Source organism: Anneissia japonica, unplaced genomic scaffold (genome assembly GCF_011630105.1).
Source record: "Anneissia japonica isolate Jap-2015-1 unplaced genomic scaffold, ASM1163010v1 scaffold287896_len759773_cov187, whole genome shotgun sequence".
NCBI lineage: Eukaryota > Metazoa > Echinodermata > Crinoidea > Comatulida > Comatulidae > Anneissia > Anneissia japonica.
This window is the reverse complement of record NW_022739421.1, coordinates 437,514-456,291: the sequence shown is the minus strand read 5'-3', so window position 1 is coordinate 456,291 and position 18,778 is coordinate 437,514. Positions and strand designations below refer to the sequence as shown.

Sequence of the window (18,778 nt, the reverse complement as noted above, 5' to 3'; positions counted from 1 at the left end):
ATGTGTGTAAGAGACAGGAAAATATATATATATATATATATATTCGTTGCGTGCGCCCAACGAATCGTTTTTATTGGCGATCCGCTCAGACTGCCACCGACAATCAGTAGACGGCGTCGTGTCGTCAAACGATGGCAAAGAGCAGACATGAATTCGTCGGATGACTGTGTGCCCGGCGTAAGGTGAGGGAAGCGTGGGGCGTGAGGAGTGCAAGCTCTCACCCACCCTAAAAATAAAATGCTTGCAGCCCCCGTCTCTTTGTGGATATTTGCTAAGTAATGTATAGGTATTTAAACTAGAAAGACTCTGTACAATTGGTAAAATACTATCTTTTATTTTTTTTAAAAAATCGTTTTCGTCTATAGGCCCTACTGTAATACATAACGATTTCTGGTATTGCTTAACAACATATTAGGCCTACTCATAAGTATAATGTTTCGGTAGGGGCTCATCCTTCCCAGCAACTATCACGTCATTTTCTCAACTACATTGCGACTACGCAGCCTAAGTTCCCTTCCCACGATAATACCATTGATACAAAATATTTCTTAGAGGTTTGCGTGGCAAGTATCAATATTGAATAAAATAAATAAAGTTTCGGTAGACCATGGTTTTTGAGATAAAACTACTGGTTGACTGTCTGAAACAATCGATTAGTGGTGATCTTATTAGGCCTATACTCTTGATACACGTTTAAAAGTTACTGATGAAGATCATTAAGAAAAACGTACTTCCACATCGGGATTCAAACCCAAAGTTAATTTCATGTGAAATAGTACTGTAATGAATTATTTCAACCGGCTTCTACATAAATGGGCCTACTGTTAAGACTGTCAGCAGAGTAAGACTGTATAGTAAGGCTTTGTTTAAATGGCCTTCTAGAGCACAGGTAGAACATACGTGCCTTGTCCCACAACAATACTTTCATTGAAATATAATTTTCAAAAGTTTTTTTTTATTGGGTATTTATGTTCTATAATACAGTACTGTGATAGTGTAGACTTGTAGACTATCTAATATAAAGGATTTTAAATTCTATACAAGAACGTTGTCAATGTATCTATTCAATTACAGTGCACCCTCCAATTCGCGACCCCCTCTAAATCCGAGACCCCTCTAATTCGAGACTACTTTTTCGAAGACCCAAATAACAATCTCCAACCTTTTAACACAAAGCAGCCCTCTAATTGGAGACCAACCCCGAGACCACCCCAAATTTTCAGGTCCCAATGGTGGTCTCGAATTGGGCGAACTGCATTGTTATTCCGTTTTTGTGTATCGATGTTATCGAATCATTGTCACAGTTAAGATACAATCTACAAATATTTTTGAACAAAAACTTCTATTGCAATTGTACACACGTTTTTTTAATTTCAATCTTTGCATAACTGTTGTTCAGTTCTGTGTTTGTACGTCGTGTTTAGTCTGAACTTTGGCATAGTTCAAGATACACCAATGTGTAGGAGGTAGCAAGTAGCAGCAGCAGTGCCTAGAATGTACCATAGTATTCCGCAGGTTGTTCATATTGAATCTGTTATCTGTTGTTCGTATGTTTTCCCACAGCTTGTGGCGAATCTGTAGGCCTAGTTTTCTGTTGGATGGGATAATAAATAAGTGATTAAATAAACATGAAATCGATGTTGTTGTGTGGTAGTGTGGCATTATGTATATAATCAGATATGCCTATTTTTTAGAATTGAGAGGCTTCCCTTCTAATCCCATGGTCCTGGGTTCAATTCCTGTGGCAGGACTTTCTCTAACGACCAAAAACCCCACCCCCTAAGCCTCATGATGAGACTTCGCTGATAAAAGCGTCAAGTTATTTTCATTTACTCAGTATACGCTGGAAGGGTCAAACCTGTTTTCCAATAGGCGAATTTATCGAAAGCGTCGGTTCGCTTCCTGAGCTCTGATTGGTTGATTGGCAAAACTCCGATAGAAATGTGAATGCGCATGCGCTTGAAACGACGATTTAGATTCGCGCGAATAAATTCGCCTAGTGGAAAACTGGCTTAACGCTCTATGTCTATAGGCCTAGTTTTAAAAAGAAATATGTGATCTATTACGTAATAGTATAATTATCTTCCTGTGGAAGTGTACATTTTGTCTTGTCTTTTCAAAGTGCTCTCTGTAGCTTAATACTTTTATACAAATACATCGTTCAATAATAAATGGCTGATACACCATGTAATGAGACGGTAGGCCTAACTTGAATGAACAGTTGAGTTGCGTGAGACCTTCGTTTTGAATAGTTTTCTTTGCACTCAATCCATCGACTTCAGGAAGGAAGAAATAGTGATTTTTATCGCCTGATCAATATATCAGGAAGTTAAAAAAAATGTCGCGACCCAAATAAATTGTAAATTGGGTATTTCCGTTATCACCACATAGGCCTATTTATTTTCTTCTTAAGTGTATTGAGACACTTCGGTATAATGCGCTATATTAATTCGCACGTATACATTACATCATGCTGGCAAGTTTAAACTTTCTTCACACTAGAACAAAAATGTTGACGCAAAGGCTTACGTCGCTTGCGTTAGCGTCATCGCGTATAACTTCTCCAGCGTGAACACAGCCTTAAAGCTGACCGTAATCGCAACAAGTTGACGATAGGAAGGTTTCGCAAGCTCACGATAACGATAAAGAATACGGTAGTTTCGTTGTAACTTTTTTTAGACAAGCCTTCCACTACAGTAGCATGCCTGTCATAACGTAGTCTATTCATGCCTTGTTCATGAACAAGCATCGTATTCAGCTCCTACTACATATCGTCAAGTGTTTTAGGCACGAATGATGATAATGACAATGACGTATTCGTTATCGTTATCGTAGTAATGTTATGAACATTAATAATGGATGATAAAAGTTGCAGCAACATCATAACGGTACTAAGCCTTATGTATCTTGCATTGATACATATAAGTCACGTCAAATAGCAACACAGGGCAATCCATTAATGACATACAGTGTCTGTCAGAAATAACCAAGAGGAAAACCTCAACAAAGACAGTTTGAATAGCTTTTGATTTGATTTGATTTGATTTATTTTTGATTTGACGCTCACGTAAAATGGACTAGAATTTAGTAGCTTTAAACCAAAGACGAATCGAAAATAGTTTTCGCTGATTCACACATATTTTACTACAAAACTATCTTAATATATTCATTATTAGCCAATATAATGGCTTACACAAAATAATACGGGAAAGTTACAATTAACTTTTAAGTTAATAACGTACTTAGGCCTAAGCCTATATATTAAGCGATTAGAATATAAATTGATTTTTTTTTTCATTTTCTGTTTGCAATCTTATAAATTACATATAAAGTATAACCACAAAATATATACAAACCATTACCATTACCCATTATTCAGAAAAATAACTTAATCTAATTAAAAAACGGGTTATCATTATTCTAAGCTAAATGTAGTAAAATATCAAACCTAATAACATCTATTGCATAATAAAGCTAATTGAAAAAATACAATGATACAATATTTCTACAAAGCAAATTGTTGTTATTACTTAATACATATTAGGCATAAGCAGGTCTCCTTCTAATTAACCAAGACCACTACAATCGATTACCGCCTTTTGAAGCCCAAAATTAATATTTATCTTTTTAACTAAAGGCCAAATAATGTTAAAGACCATGAAATGGCGGTCCAAAAACTTTTCGTTAACTGGAGGGAGGCTTATTACTATTTTAAGACCTATCTGAATATTACTGTAATAAAATATAATAAATATAAGACTGTATACTGTTATGTAACAGTGTTCTCTGGAGAGATTTGTTTTGCCCCACCTGACGTGTTATCCTATTGAATACTCAGTACGTTCCAATACTTGCAAAAAAATCTCGCAAGTGATTCGGGTGGGAATTGAACCCACGACCTTCATATAACTAGCCTGGTGTCATAAATAGTGAGGTTCCCGACTGGGGGAGGGGGCGATGTCCTCGGCGAGAGCGCGATGTCCTCGGCGAGAGCAAAGTGGCCGTACAAAGTTTCTTGAAAGTGCTCCAGGGGAGAAGCCCCCGAAAAATATGACAATTTAATTTAGGAGAAATTGATTTAATCTAGTCTACTAATATGTAGAAAATTCATTATGGATTTTCTCCCCGACGTGGGAGGGGCACCCGGGACTCTCAATTTTTATATATATATATATTAATAGAACTAAAAATTACCGTATATCTTTATTTACTATGTTTTATTTTTACAGACCAAATTGTATTATAGGCGATATATAGGCCTACATAGAGCTGTTGCAACTCGCATGGTATTACTCGTGATATTCCGACAAATTTCCCTCCAATCAATGGTAAGATTACTAAACAAAAGTCAAACAAATCTCATCCACTTAGCAGGGGTCAGTGAGCTGGCGGTACTTCTCCCCTTGCCCAAACTGGCTTGTCTTCACTCAATATATATAGATTTTACAACTATTTATCTACATACACAACTATTTATCTCTCTCTCTCTCTCTCATATATATATATATATATATATATATATAAAATATAGAAAGACAGCAATATAAAACAGCTATGAGTTGTAGACATATTAGAAGCAATATAATTTATTAATTCACAAATATTTAAAACACTCCTGTGTTCTTCCTCAGTGTGAGGACAACTGACAAATAATACAAAGTAAAGCAATATTCACACACGAAACGAAAACAGAACATCGAATCAGCGGTGAATATTGCTTTACTTTGTATTATTTGTCTTTTTGTTTATTTTATTGTTAATTGTAATTGATGAATAAATGAAATGAAAAAAAGCTTTGAGCCCACCGTTGTGTATTCTCCTCCGGTCCGGTATATTTTCCACAGGTGTATATTCATTATCGAAAGGTGGCCCGGGTAAAACTACTATTCAACTCAATATTCTCATTTTTTAAACATTCAGTATACATTACACTCATGATCGTCATTTGCCTACAAACTAGTTTTCGTTGACCTTAAAGCCAAACCTATACCTAAAATATAAAAGTAGTAGTAGTAGTAGTAGTAGTAGTAGTGCTGGAATGCTAACGGTGTGACGTTTACTCTTCCTGATGTCATCGTTCTGTTACCCACTGTCACTATTTAACTTTAAATGTAATAACGTGACGTACCGTTCCCAATTTGCTATCTACATGAAGCTAGAGTCTGGCTCTCAGCAAACAAATAGTTTATATCAATAGAAATTTAAAAAAAACTTCATCTCACTTCTTCAAGTGAAACCGAAATAAATATTCGATGAAAACAGCACTCTTCAGACATTAATTAATTAACCATTAATTAATTAATCATTAATCAAAATACACGGGGTTAGCCACCTATTAGACTTTGGCCTATAGTAAAACACAATATTTTTTTGTTTTTGTCATTAACTTACAAATGTTGATTATAATTATTTGTACAGTACGTATAGTATAATTATGATTGTAAAGTAATCGAATGTTTTCTAAGAAAACAACTAAAATAACAAATTATACCATCTAACTTGCCGCTTATTACGGATATTCCAAAGTAAAATATGTTTGATTTAAGCTCTATAATATACATTACCAAAATAAATTACGCTTGATAAATTTCAGCTCTGTTAATAATACGTTACGTTATATTTCAGCAGTTCTTTACCAAAAACAAAGTTTAATGGGTCAATCCGGTGTGTCAATCAAACCATGATCAAACTTACAAACTGACCAATCAGAACAGGCCCTGGAAGACGCGCATGGCTAACAAGCACACGTGTTGTCCCACAAACGCACTATTTGCGTATAATTTTTACACTGTTGTGTTGTGGGACCATAGCAACAGTATCCAAGCAGCTGGGCATAGCGAAATTGTCCATTATTTCTAAAAGCAGTTTGGGTCTGTAAAATGCATTTCACAACACAGCTGATCCTAACATCTGATCTGAAAACCCCATAACTTAAATAACGTAAAAACTTAGTGATAACCAAAATCAATGAATTCTCATTTCGCACTACTTTTACGCCATTGCGTAATCGCCTTGCACTTCATCATACGGCTTTGACTTCCAGTTTACATTTCCTTTCATCATCATCGCTTGGAAAGTTATTAAAATATAACAGTTTTACTTCATTTCCGTCAATTCCAAGATAATGTTCTAAAAGAAATGACAAAAGCATTGATATTAAACCATCTTAGGTTTACGTGTCTTAATTTGTACCAGCAAAAAAGCAACTCTTCTTATCGAGTCCATACATGAGTTCATACTCTGTTGGGCAATGTTGGTGTAGTTTTAACTCAACGGTACAATTTTCGTGTATAGTTGTGAAAAGATGGGCGGGAACATGGACAGAACATGACCGCTCCTTTCTTGACCCCGGAAAGCAATTTAAATTAATATTATTAAGTAATAATAATAATAACAACAACAACAACAACAACAACAATAATAATAATAATAATAATTTCGAGCATTATTAATATTAGGCCTATTATTATTATTTCAAGAATATTAAGCACAGAATATGAAAATGTATTCTTCAAGTTTAAGTTGAAATTTATTTAATTTCACTCGTCAAAAATAATAATATAATGGTGGTGATTAATTTGCACACTAACACTGAAACCATCATGGTATGTTGAGCTTACTTACTAGGGTGTTCCAGTGATTCTAATGAAAATGAATCTGGTGAATATTTGGAATAAATAAATGCACGCCCATCACAGCTTATTAGCGGTCCAACTTGTCCATCCTATGATTTGAATTAAACAACAAGAAACAAGGATTGTGTTATATTCTCACATTACGAGTAAAATAAAATGTAAATAAGAGACTGTGTAACAATCATTAAATGTTGACTTATAATAGTACTCTACATGGATATTTTTAATGGTATTTTTAATATTCCTAAATTTCGAATTAAGCAGAACTTCCCCGTGCTTTAGGCGTAGCTTTTAGTTGTCTATTGTCTCGTTGTTACTTACCATGTTCACTCATGATGAAGTCCATGGTCTAATTGATCACACTATCACGATTAATGTGACACATTATGTAGGGCCTGTCTCTTATACACATCTAGATGTGTATAAGAGACAGATATATAGGCGTATGAATAGCATTTCTGGAATTTAAAAAAAAAGTAAATATCAGTGTATCTGGCGGGAGACACATTTTATAGTAAATGTAAGAATGTTTTTGAATGTTTTTAGTTTGAATATAAATCGTTAATTTTAGCAACAATATGCAATCGAAGGGGTGGTGCTTAGCGGAACGGATCATTAAAGATGAAAAACTATATTGTAGGCCTATTACACCATGATAACTTACAGTAAGTTCGATGTTACTCCTATCACCGGATGCCGTTATAAACTTACTCTCATTCCCCAGAATCCAGACTTGTTTTGTCGTATCTCTTAAATTGATAAATGTGCGGACTTCAAAGCTTGCTGTGAATAAGAATGGTAGCAACAATGTAATACTATTTATTTTGAAATTAATATTACATTGAAATGCAAGAATAATTTACTTGAATTAAAATAAGTAAAATACTACTGCATTTTACTCAAGCCCTTATTGTGTATACGTTATACGCATACATTAAATTTCCATTAAAACATTGCAGTAAGGCAAATATAAACGTTGTCGAAGAAAATAAATGAAGGAAAGAAGAATAGAGAAGGAAAGGAGGAAGGAAGGAACGAGTAAATGTATGAATGAATGATGGATGAGTGAGTGAATGAATGAATGAATTAGTGAATGAATAAATAAATGAGTGAATGAATGAATGAGTGAATAAGTGAATGAATGAATGAATGAATGAATAAATGAATGAATGAATGAATGAATGAATGAATGAATGAATGAATGAATGAATGAATGAATGAATGAATGAATTATTCTGGGGCAAATCCAGAATTTTTCAAACGTGGGGCACAACAGGTTCAGATAGATAAGTGAGTAGCACATAACATTAATACGGTATGCATTGATATTTTAAAAATTAAAATGAATGAATAAATGAATGAATTCATTAATTGATGAACCAACCAACGAATGTATATATAACTAAATGATAGTTCGGTTATAACATACTTACACATGGTTTGATGAAATTTACCGGCCTCGATGGTTGCGTTCTTGCAACGTAAATAAGCCTGACTACCGTTCGTGAAGTCGTTGCGGAAGAGACACATCCGAGATTGCATTCTGTGAAACATTAACTGGTACTTGCCACATCTTTCAAAATTAACATCAAACACTTCCACTCCATCATCTAATTTATAAGCAAACAAATTTAACATCAATATGTGAAGCACACAAAGCTTTTATTTTATATATTAAGTTCTGTGAGAGGCTGCTGTCCTCCCCTCCACCCCTCCCCTCGCCGGACATTCCCCGGACATTTGCGAATGGTAGTTTTTTCGCCTCTGACATTTTCTCCCTGTGACATTTTGCTTTCCGGTCATTTGCCACCCCACTCCAGGACAATTTCCCCAGGACTTTTTCCCTTCCCCCTTTACATCTTCTCATATTTAATTTCATAGTTATAAGAAAATAGATGATGTAAATTTTGATATATTCCTTGTATTCAAATTCTTGTTTTATTTAACGTATGGTGGGGGAGGGGTCCGGGGGGAAATTGTCCTGGCGGCTGTGTGATTTCGCCATGGCCAATATGATATCACACTCATGATGAAGTCCATGGTCTAATTGATCACACTATCACGATTAATGTGACACATTATGTAGGGCTTATATGTGACTTTGCCATCTGAGACCTAAATTTTGTGTCTCAAAATATTTTTTCGAAAGGTTTTAGGAAAGTTAAATATCGAGAGAAATAGACAAAAATCAGGAGGGTGTTAAGTGCATAACATTATGCGGTATACGGAGGCATGGGTCTACGTTATGGGGGTAATATGCTCATGTGGAAGCAGCCTATTGTAGTCGTAGGCAAAAGCCATGTAATGCTTACAAGAAGATAATGGTTGATACCTTGGACAGCAAGTGTGCAGCTGAGTACAAATGAATGAACGCCATTTTTTCCATCGACACAATCTTCTCCCAATTGAATACTACGTTTGATAGTCTATAGAAAATTTAAAAAATACAAAAACAAATTATTCGTTTTATTCTGAAAAATCAACATCAATTGAATATAGACCATTAGGCTTTACTAAAGCTAATTATCGAGGAAAACTCATTAATTATCATTATCATTCTGATCTATCCTATACACTACTGAGACTATAATATGAATACTGAAAACAAATGTAAGCAACATTTCACATCACATTATAAATGATGAATCTACGAATGATTAAATGATTACGAAGGATTTAAAATTTAACTCACAATTTTAATCGATTTATTACGCATGAATAGTTTTTGAATATCTTCAATTTTCATATCAGCCATCTCTAGACCACAAACCTTTATGATCTTATCTCCAACTCTAAAAACAGAAAGAATAGTTGGATTGTGATCAACCAATTTTTTTCAAATATATTTTATGTTTAAGCTATGTGTAGACTATCAAATTGTTTTTGAGAAAAAAATGATGTATACCCATATATGGTCATGATGTGCCTATATATGGTCATGATGAGCCCATATATGGTCATGATGTGCCTGTATATGGTCATGATGTGCCTATATATGGTCATGATGTGCCTATATATAGTCATGATGTGCCTGTATATGGTCATGATGTGCCTATATATAGTCATGATGAGCCCATATATAGTCATGATGAGCCCATATATGGTCATGATATGAAATGTCATCATGACCACATTTAGGCACGTCAAATACTTTGGAGAGGGCTTTAATCCCATAAAAGTTCAAGTAATGGAAAGAGTTCCTGAGAAAACTTACAACGATGTAAACATCGCATCGGACATAAACTATCAACGAAAAAGTTCCTTATCACAAAAGTGGCCCTTGGCAGGAAATTGAACCTGTGATCTCACTCCTTAAGGCGAGTGTCATACCACTTAACCACATGGGTATATCGCAGATAAAATCCAACCAGATCATTTCTCCAAGCATCTAATCCCTTACGAAATGGGGCTGAATAAGTTCGAAAGTACTCTAAAAGTCTCAGCTGTATTATAAAGTAGGCCTAATTGAATCAAGCATACTTACAAATAATCTTCAAACAACATAATTAGAGGGTAACCGACATAAAACCTCCAAATGCTGATCAAAACTAAAAGTGGTTTTAAGTGCTTTGTAGTGTTTTTTTTTTAAACATGGAACGAAAAAAGCTCATGCTTGGTGTTTAAATTTGCTTTATCTACTTGAAAAACAAATCTGAATAGCATCTTCTAAAGTAAACATAAATTTATTATTATTTCCACTTCATTTGACAACCTTATCAATTATTGTTGATTGAAATAGTGCCCAAATTAATTGTCCCGGCTAGGGAACCTTTCCAAACAATTGATATTTAAAAATAACTTTTTCGTTTAAAGACTATTATAGTAACTGTATTCACTTTATTGCCGACATTATGTATATTTCACTCTGTTGTTCGTTATAGACCCTGTTACCGCCAACTAACAACTTCAATAGAAAAATACGGGCTCAGAGGTACAGGTAGATATCCTCAGATGATCTGGGTGTGAAGTCAGAAGCTAAGGTCATTGGATCTTCACTTTATTTAATGATTTTAACATTTTTGTATGATGTGTTACGAGGCACTTCCTCCCTATCGGCTGTATGCTTCCAAATGATCAACAATATAAACTATAAGTGAAATTTCTTAGGGTGAATTCAAAGACGTCTGAGACCTTCTGTTAATTAAAAGAAGTGATGCCAGTTTTCCTACCTTAACTTGTCTTTTATGAGACTCCTCTCATTCACTTGACAGACGTCGAATCCCTCATTAGACTGCCGAAGCTGCATCCCAAGCGATACAGGTGTACCACAGCTGCTCATCATATGTAGGGGTGCACCACCGTCGTCCTGTAAAATAAAGCATAACCTATATTATATTAATAAACAGTGCAAAAAACAAGCTCAAGAAGCTAAGCAAAGAAAATCAAACAGTGAACATAAGTCACTGAACTGACTGATAGGATCAAGTTACAAAGTGAAACACAAGAGCACAGCAGTCTCTGAGAGCAATTTCGAAAGGCAGTGGCGGATCTGAATTCAAAATAGGAAAAAAATACTGCTAAAATCCATCGCACAAAATGTAATGTTCGCTTAACCGGGATTTTATGCAGAATATTGATCGTTCCTTTTTTCTTTTAGGTTTCTTCCCCAGGTGTAGGCCTAATAGTTTGTATTTCACAACGTAAAACAATTTATACGGCAAATTAAAGAATTAGTTTTTTTTTCTGTTTTTGTTACAAAGTGAAACACAAGAGCACAGCAGTCTCTGAGAGCAATTTCGAAAGGCAGTGGCGGATCCGAATTCAAAATAGAAAAAAAATACTGCTAAAATCCATCGCACAAAATGTACCGTAATGTTCGATTAACGGGGATTTTATGCAGAATATTGATCGTTCCTTTTTTCTTTTAGGTTTCTTCCCCAGGTGTAGGCCTAATAGTTTGTATTTCACAACGTAAAACAATTTATACGGCAAATTAAAGAATTAGTTTTTTTCTGTTTTTGTTTTTGATTTTTTATTGCTATGATGAGCTCTGTGCTGTAAATGAGTGAATAGATCGAAAAATGAATTGTTTTTTTGTATTTTTTTTTCACATCTCACCTATCCTGAAATCACAAGACAAAACATTACATCGACTATATTATTTCTAATAGTGGGCATAAAATGGCTATGACAAAACATAGTAAATCCCCGGAACAAATATACCGTATCGGATAATAGGCATGTCTACCACCGATATCCGTTTTCCTGTGTTTTGTTAAGTCTTGTACTTAATCTTACATCATTGTTATGGGACATAGACCTACCTAAGGAAAAAAATGGGTATAGAAATACAATCAATAAGCCTACGATAAAGCAGTCCACCAAAATTGATCCACGGCACATTTTGTATCTGATGATACGACCTACCAAAAAAAATCATAGCGATTTAATTCAGGAAATAAGCTGTGGCTAGGCTAGAAGTATGAGTTTCCCATAGCTGCTGCAGCGCATATATAAGTAGGCAAGTAGGCTTACTTGCATACATGCCAACATTTGAGTAATAAAAATCAGTAGAAAAAGATCAGATATGATGTGTTTCTGCATAATATTTTTAGTATTTTGGCGCTACACGCCAACTGAGGGCGGGAGGCCAAGTCGGGGGTAGGTTTGGATGAGGAGTGTACCCTCTCATGAGGTGTCTCTTAAATCAGAAGAAGCTGGGGAAAATCAGGAGAACGATTTTCAATCAGGAGACAAGTCTCAAAATCAGAAATCTCCTGGTCAAATCAGGAGTGTTTGCATGTGTGTAGGCCCTACTTGGAACAACTGAAGAATTCCAGGGAACATATACCTCATCATGAACTGCAAACTCTACGTAATACTATTACCTGCACGGGTTTAAATTGACCATAAACCCTGGAAAGCTTTTCCGCAAGATCGTTGAAAAGCCGTACTATTGCAATTTTTCCTATAGGCTTCGTCAAACTGCAACCACTAAAATCTACACAGTCTTCTGAGATTATGTCCTCCTCCTTCATAAACAACTGCCTCTCCTTATCCGCCTTCTGACCCTCCTTATCCTTCTCTTCTTCCTCCTCTTCATTCTGCTCCTGCTCCTGATCTTCCTCCTCCAATGACTGCTGCTGCCCCTCCTTCTTCTCCTCCTTCAAAAACAACTCATGTCTTGTATATATTAAGATGTGATATATATATATATATATATATACATGGATATATATATATATATATATATATATATAAACTAATTAAATGTGCTTTGAAGCGGCGAAGAGTGCTAAATTGCAAGTTGTTGCAAGAGCCAAATATTTATTTATTTATTAATAGAACAGAACCGTCTACTACGCGTAGTAAATAAATCTGTTAAATAAAAGATCTGAACTAATATCCAAATCCCGCCACTATAACAATAGGAAAATCTACCTACCACCTGATGATTGAAAGCTATATAGGCCTATGTGTAGTACAGAGTTATATTCAGTCTACCTGAGGATCGCATTAAGCGTGAAACACAGTGTAGTGGACGGTTGTGTTATATTAATAAATATAGGTCTTTTATGTATATGTGATACGATAAAAATCACACACAGTTGACGTATTATAGGAAGATAATTTCATTAGGCACGAATATCACGTTGAGAAAGTCCTGAGGACAGGACGAAATATTCGTGCCTAATAAAAATTATGTTCCTATAATACGTCAACTGTGTATTATTTTGATCGTATATCAATGTCTATATTTACATATATTTCGCTGGGAACATACGCGCTGCTTATTACCATCTTATTAATGCTACCACTGGAACCACTAATGCTGACAAAATTAGCTCCAAGTGTAACCAACGGTTATACTTGCTTCGTAAAATGAAACAGTTCAGTGTTAACCCATGTATCATGTCATTATGTTACACATCTGTCTTCTAGTCTGTTATGACTTTCTGCTCTATTATTTGGTATAATCAACTCTCGAAAATCGTCATAAACTCCACAAAATTATTAGAAAGGAAAGCAGCTTAATAAGCAATGATAAATAATCTTGACTCTTTGTGCAATAGAGCTTTACTTAAGAAATTTAAGATTATATTACAAGAGAAAACTCATCCATTGCATGATGCCATTGTTGTAAATAGATCTGGTAGACTCTGTTAACTTAAAGTTAAAAAACGAACAGATTCAAAAACTCAATTATAGGCTACTATCGGCCATACGTTTATACAACTCCGACTTCAACCGCTGAATAACTGTATACATTGGATATTTTATTTCATTATCTATATTTTTATATATTGATTTAATTCATCTTGTTTTGTGCATTAATTTTTGTATGTGTTTGATATATATTTAACTAACTTTTTCTATATTTTGATGTACCTTTATTTGTTTTCCTCATATGTAACAAGGAAAATAAATCTCACGACATCGTCATGACAAAAAAGGATAATCTGAATCTAAATATAATTTGCAAAGTTAAGCAATTCTTTTCTAGAAACATCCTTGTTAACCGTTACAAAACATTTGATATTTCATTATCTTAAATGGATGCTGCAATGTTGTGTGAAGAAAGATTACCCTTCAAATCTTGACAAACTACAAGTTACAAAAACAGACGATATTGACTTTTGTTCTTATGTTTGCTTCTCATCATTTACGCCTAATACTGTTACCTGGTCTGGCGTCTATAAAACAACTCCCTGGTAGGCCTATTTTCAAACCAAACATGAAGTTTCAGGTATAATCGTAACAAATACAATCATAACAAAGTTTGTTCAACTTAATAGTTTGGCACACAATAGGTATTTTCTCTGTAATTTCACCCATCCTATATCCACCAAATACCAGGGATTTAAAGCCTAAAAACTCTTCGCCAGTAAGATCTCGGGTCTACTCATAATGAAAACAAGTCTATGGAAAAGTTATTATTTTTAATCTGCTATGTCATATTTAGCTGAACTAAGACTACCAATCTTTTGGCGTTTGTCGATTGGTTGGTAAAGGATTCAATTATAGATCTGGGTGTGGTCACCTCTACTTCACATTGGCCCAGTATTGTGATTGCCCTTCACTTTATTAAAAAAATATATTCATCGAATGGTTATTACTTTTAGTTTCTATAAATCTTTTTTATATATTATTAAAATTTTTTCTCGCGGCCCAGAATAGTTTGCTTCGTGGCCCAAATTTGGCCGGCGGGCTGCCTATTAAGAACCAGGGTTATATTGTATTTAATTAATGAGCATTCTTAAAACATTTCATTTTATTTTGCTGCATGTACATTGCGATAACAATCGGCTCTGACTTCCATGAGACACATGATAATAAAGCAGTGAAAACATGCAAATATTATGAATTTGCAGGAGATGGTTTATTTCCGGGAGATTCTTGCTTGTTTACGGGAGTGCGAGAATTGCGACCCCTGTGTTGCAATGTTTGTTTATAATCCCTTTCCCTTTCCACTACGCTACCTTGAGAAATTGCACAATTCCTCCTACTTCATCTGTCTACGTAATATTTACCTTTATTTTCGTAGGTTTTTGATGATGAATATGCAAGGGAAGCTTTCCCGGAAGATTGTTGAAAAGTGTAATGACCTTTTCTCCTATATTTTCCAGAAATCTGCCAGCACCAAAATCATTTCCTCTGCATGTAGGGAATATCTTCTCCTCTATCGCCAACAACTGCTGCTGCTGACCATCCACTTGCTCCTCCTCCTCCTCCTCTGGCAACGGTGGTTGTGGATCGTCCATAACTAACGTTTGCATGTTGAGATCGTCAGATATTGACTTCTGGCGCTTAAACCCATCATCTTGTACATGTTTTTCATCATGGCATCGCTTTGTGCTATTTCTCCTTTCCATGATAACAGATTAGCAAATTTTCTCCAGATTTTGATGAGTCTTCCTCAATACTGAGCCGTGCTGTTTGTCTTACCACAATTATATAACAATTGACGATTCCATTCTACAAATGGGGTAGTATTATTTCTTGTGAGGAATTTATCATGTACCACTACATTCTAATACGCCTTTCTACAAATCTTAAAGAGAAATTCATAACTACATAACGGAGGGTCGTATCACATTAATTTTTTCTGGAAAATGTTCTCAAAAGACTATTCTACACCACTATATGATCGGAAAAAATTGAAAGATGTTTTTGACCTCTGAAATAAAGATGGAAAAAGAAAAGCCTATCTAAAGTGCCGTAGTGTTATTGATTGATTATTATTATTGATACAAATTTGATTTTAGTTTATTATACCTCCCTTCTATTACTAAGATAGCGCACGTCATGGGCCTGACAGGCCACGTTAGGCCTCTCTATATTGCGAAAATGTAAAACCAGGAAACCTATACAGTAAGCCTATACTTCCGTCACGGATTATGTGGATTGGACTGTCAGGGCAAATTTGGCCCGTGGCCAAAATCTGTCCGCCAGACCAAACTCGCTTCAAAATGACTTGCCAATTAATTAAGTAATCCGCATAAGCCAAAATATGTCCAGCTTTTAGTAGGCCTTACATTAATTTACAACTCGTATATTTTTACCGTTATTTTTGTTTCTTTTTAATATAATACATATAAAATTATGAAATAAAATACATATAAAACGAAAGATAAATGTCTCCTCCTTCATTATGCTGTGTTTTCATTCGTTCCCACTATACCCTATGCAACTATTAGTATTAAGGCCCCCGAAATTATGATCGCTATGATACAGGCCCACTATACTATACTGTGATATAATGTTTGGATTCGCAGCAGCGCACTTCCCGTTACTATTCCAACATGATTTCAACAGGATTCAAACAGGATAATTTTTCAGATGAATGGATTAAATTACTACTCAAATTTAGTTCCGAATCTGTCATGAAGCCTGAAAACTCCTTTAGAAAATCTATGAAATCATTGAATAACTCATTTAAAAATGGTCAAATTAGTTATTAAAAATAGTACAAATATGATCTTTTGCTGATGTTTAAATTGATATGCGTGCTTTCTGATTAACGGAAATTGAAGATCACAGCACACAGAAAAAAAATGAAAGGTGAGTTAGGGGAAAGTGCAGTGGCTCGTTGATTAAGTGAAGGACACTGGCAAAGCAGTGATATGAGGTAATTTTCAACTACTAAGGGTAACGGTTTGGTTCAGCAAATGTCCATTGGGATGGTTACGCAAACTCTTTATAGCCCCCTCCCGTCCCCCACACGTATTCCCGTAGATACGCTATGCAACAGAGCCTTGTTTAAATAATTCGTCACGTAATTCTTTTTTAAACCAAAGATGCGTATTGCAAGTCATGGTCTGAGGTCAAATCCATCATCCCATCCATACCCGTGGAAACAGTGGTCTGCACAAATCTGAAAACAGGAACTTGCAAACAAAATCAACACAGCGAAATATTATTTTAATTATAAATTCGAAATGTAAAGAATTCAAACAACTAAATAAATCAGGAAGTATATTTTGCTCACGCGTCCGGGTTTGAAATCACAACTAAGGGAGGCATACTGTCCTACATTCTTTGTACTAGTGTATGCCTAATCTACCCTTTAGTTCTCTGCATGCCGTGAACCTTTGCACAGTCATAGTTCAAGCATCCAAATCAGTGGCGTAGGCCTAACACCAGAATATTTCTTTAGGGGGGGGGGGGTGGTTGAGGATAGAGTGTGGGTCCGTGATATTATGTGGGGTACAAGTGTTCTGATCGAAGCGAGGAACCAAATGCTGGGGGCCCGGGGCCGTGAAGGGCAAGCCCCTGAAAGAACTTTACAATATAAATGGCTATCTTATGTGACCTCAGCCCGTTTGCTCTCAAATAATAATAATGTATAAATCAAGTGAAATTTCTGTGGAATTAAAGAATCAAAATGAACATCATATTGTTTTATAGCAGTTTATTCATTATACAGAACATTTTAAACCATGATGAAACTATTGTATTTTGTATCTTAATACGAATTACAGTTAAATTTTAGAAACATGAATAACCGAGAACGGGATTGTACTTTAGCCATTGAGTTGCAACAAGGAAAGTGTGTAGAGAATACTGTGAGTTTGTATAAATGCTTGTGATTGCCAATATGTATAGGCATATGCGCCAGTGGAAGATAGGCATATGCGCCAGTGGAAGCAGATCATGGGGGAAGGAGGCCCTCACCTTTCGTGAGTCAAGAGCATATGCCTGGAAATTGTTGAAATAAACTGCATAAATGACCCTAAGTTTTAACGAAAGAGAGCTCTACAGCCAGAATACATCTTATTTTATAGCAAGATGCCGGTATCTCTGCTCATAAACATCTGAATTACCTATAATACGCGACTCGAGTGCGCGTGCCTTATAGTATGAGAAAAAGCGTGCAAAGAAAAGATTGGTTTTCGGCACATGAAGTAGATAAAGTAAATACATCGAAGACAAAACAAAGTTTTATTTTCTATGGTACCGGTACATCACAGCGATTAATTAGATTGATGATGAGGAATTTTACTATATAAGAGTGTCATATCCGGCAATTTAGAGGTACAATTTCCACAAATTTTACCACCTTAGCCCCACCACAGGAGATGCGTGTGGACAGTTTTGAAGTAGGTAAAGTAAATACATCAAAGACAATGTGTTTAAGTTTTATTTTCTACGGTACCGTACATCACGCATTCTAATTAGATCTCTGTGGTTGCCAAAAATAGCTGATAAAAGATTAGGAATTAATTTTACTATTTAAAAGTGTCATTTCCGGCCATCTACAGGTACTATTCATGGGCGGCGGAACCGGGGGGCCCGGGCCCCCCCACTTTTTGGCGAAAAATATATAATGTCTGGAGAACTTTGTATGATCGGAAATGCAAAAAAAGAAGCAGGGAAGAAGGAGAAGGATGGGAAAGAGAATGTTTATCCAGTACCCGACCGAGTTACATTTTCTCGCAATTCACATTGGTGGATCTGGGAGGAGGGGATCATGGGTTCTGACCCCTCCCTTGTGCTACAAAAAGAAGGGGAAAAAGAAAAGGATTCTAGACCTACCTTTTCAGGACCCGTGAGCTGATTTTTTTTTTTTTTTTTTTTTTTTTGCTATTAGAAAATTAGAATTTTGAAGAACATAAAATTCATTAAAACACACTTCAAATGTCGGGAAAGCTCAATTCCCGCCATCTAGGAATTCAGGATAGCCTGAAACAAACACTATTCCA

The 18,778-nt window shown here is 35.4% G+C and overlaps 1 protein-coding gene across 1 annotated transcript; it reads right to left on the bottom strand.

The window, feature by feature from the left end:
* Positions 1 to 4,676: 4,676 nt before the first annotated feature.
* On the bottom strand, positions 4,677 to 15,448 carry LOC117117911. The gene is made up of 10 exons (XM_033262390.1): positions 15,107 to 15,448; positions 13,681 to 13,742; positions 12,464 to 12,758; positions 10,805 to 10,941; positions 9,328 to 9,427; positions 8,968 to 9,061; positions 8,069 to 8,245; positions 7,300 to 7,418; positions 6,625 to 6,724; positions 4,677 to 6,129 (listed from the first exon to the last, which is right to left on the bottom strand). Exons 1-10 carry the CDS (start codon positions 15,446 to 15,448, stop codon positions 6,023 to 6,025), a joined length of 1,533 nt encoding a protein of 510 aa, XP_033118281.1. The 3' UTR covers positions 4,677 to 6,022.
* Between the last annotated feature and the right edge of the window lie 3,330 nt (positions 15,449 to 18,778).

What these genes read in the sequence shown, in the direction of transcription:
- LOC117117911 (XM_033262390.1), bottom strand. Translation starts at nt 15,448, where the DNA reads ATGGAAAGGAGAAATAGCACAAAGCGATGCCATGATGAAAAACATGTA. An exon ending in GTAATAAATCGATTAAAATT is followed by an intron (nt 9,062 to 9,327) that starts GTGAGTTAAATT and finishes AATTTTCTATAG; the next exon opens with ACTATCAAACGTAGTATTCA. An exon ending in GGAGTAACATCGAACTTACT is followed by an intron (nt 6,725 to 7,299) that starts GTAAGTTATCAT and finishes TTCAAATCATAG; the next exon opens with GATGGACAAGTTGGACCGCT.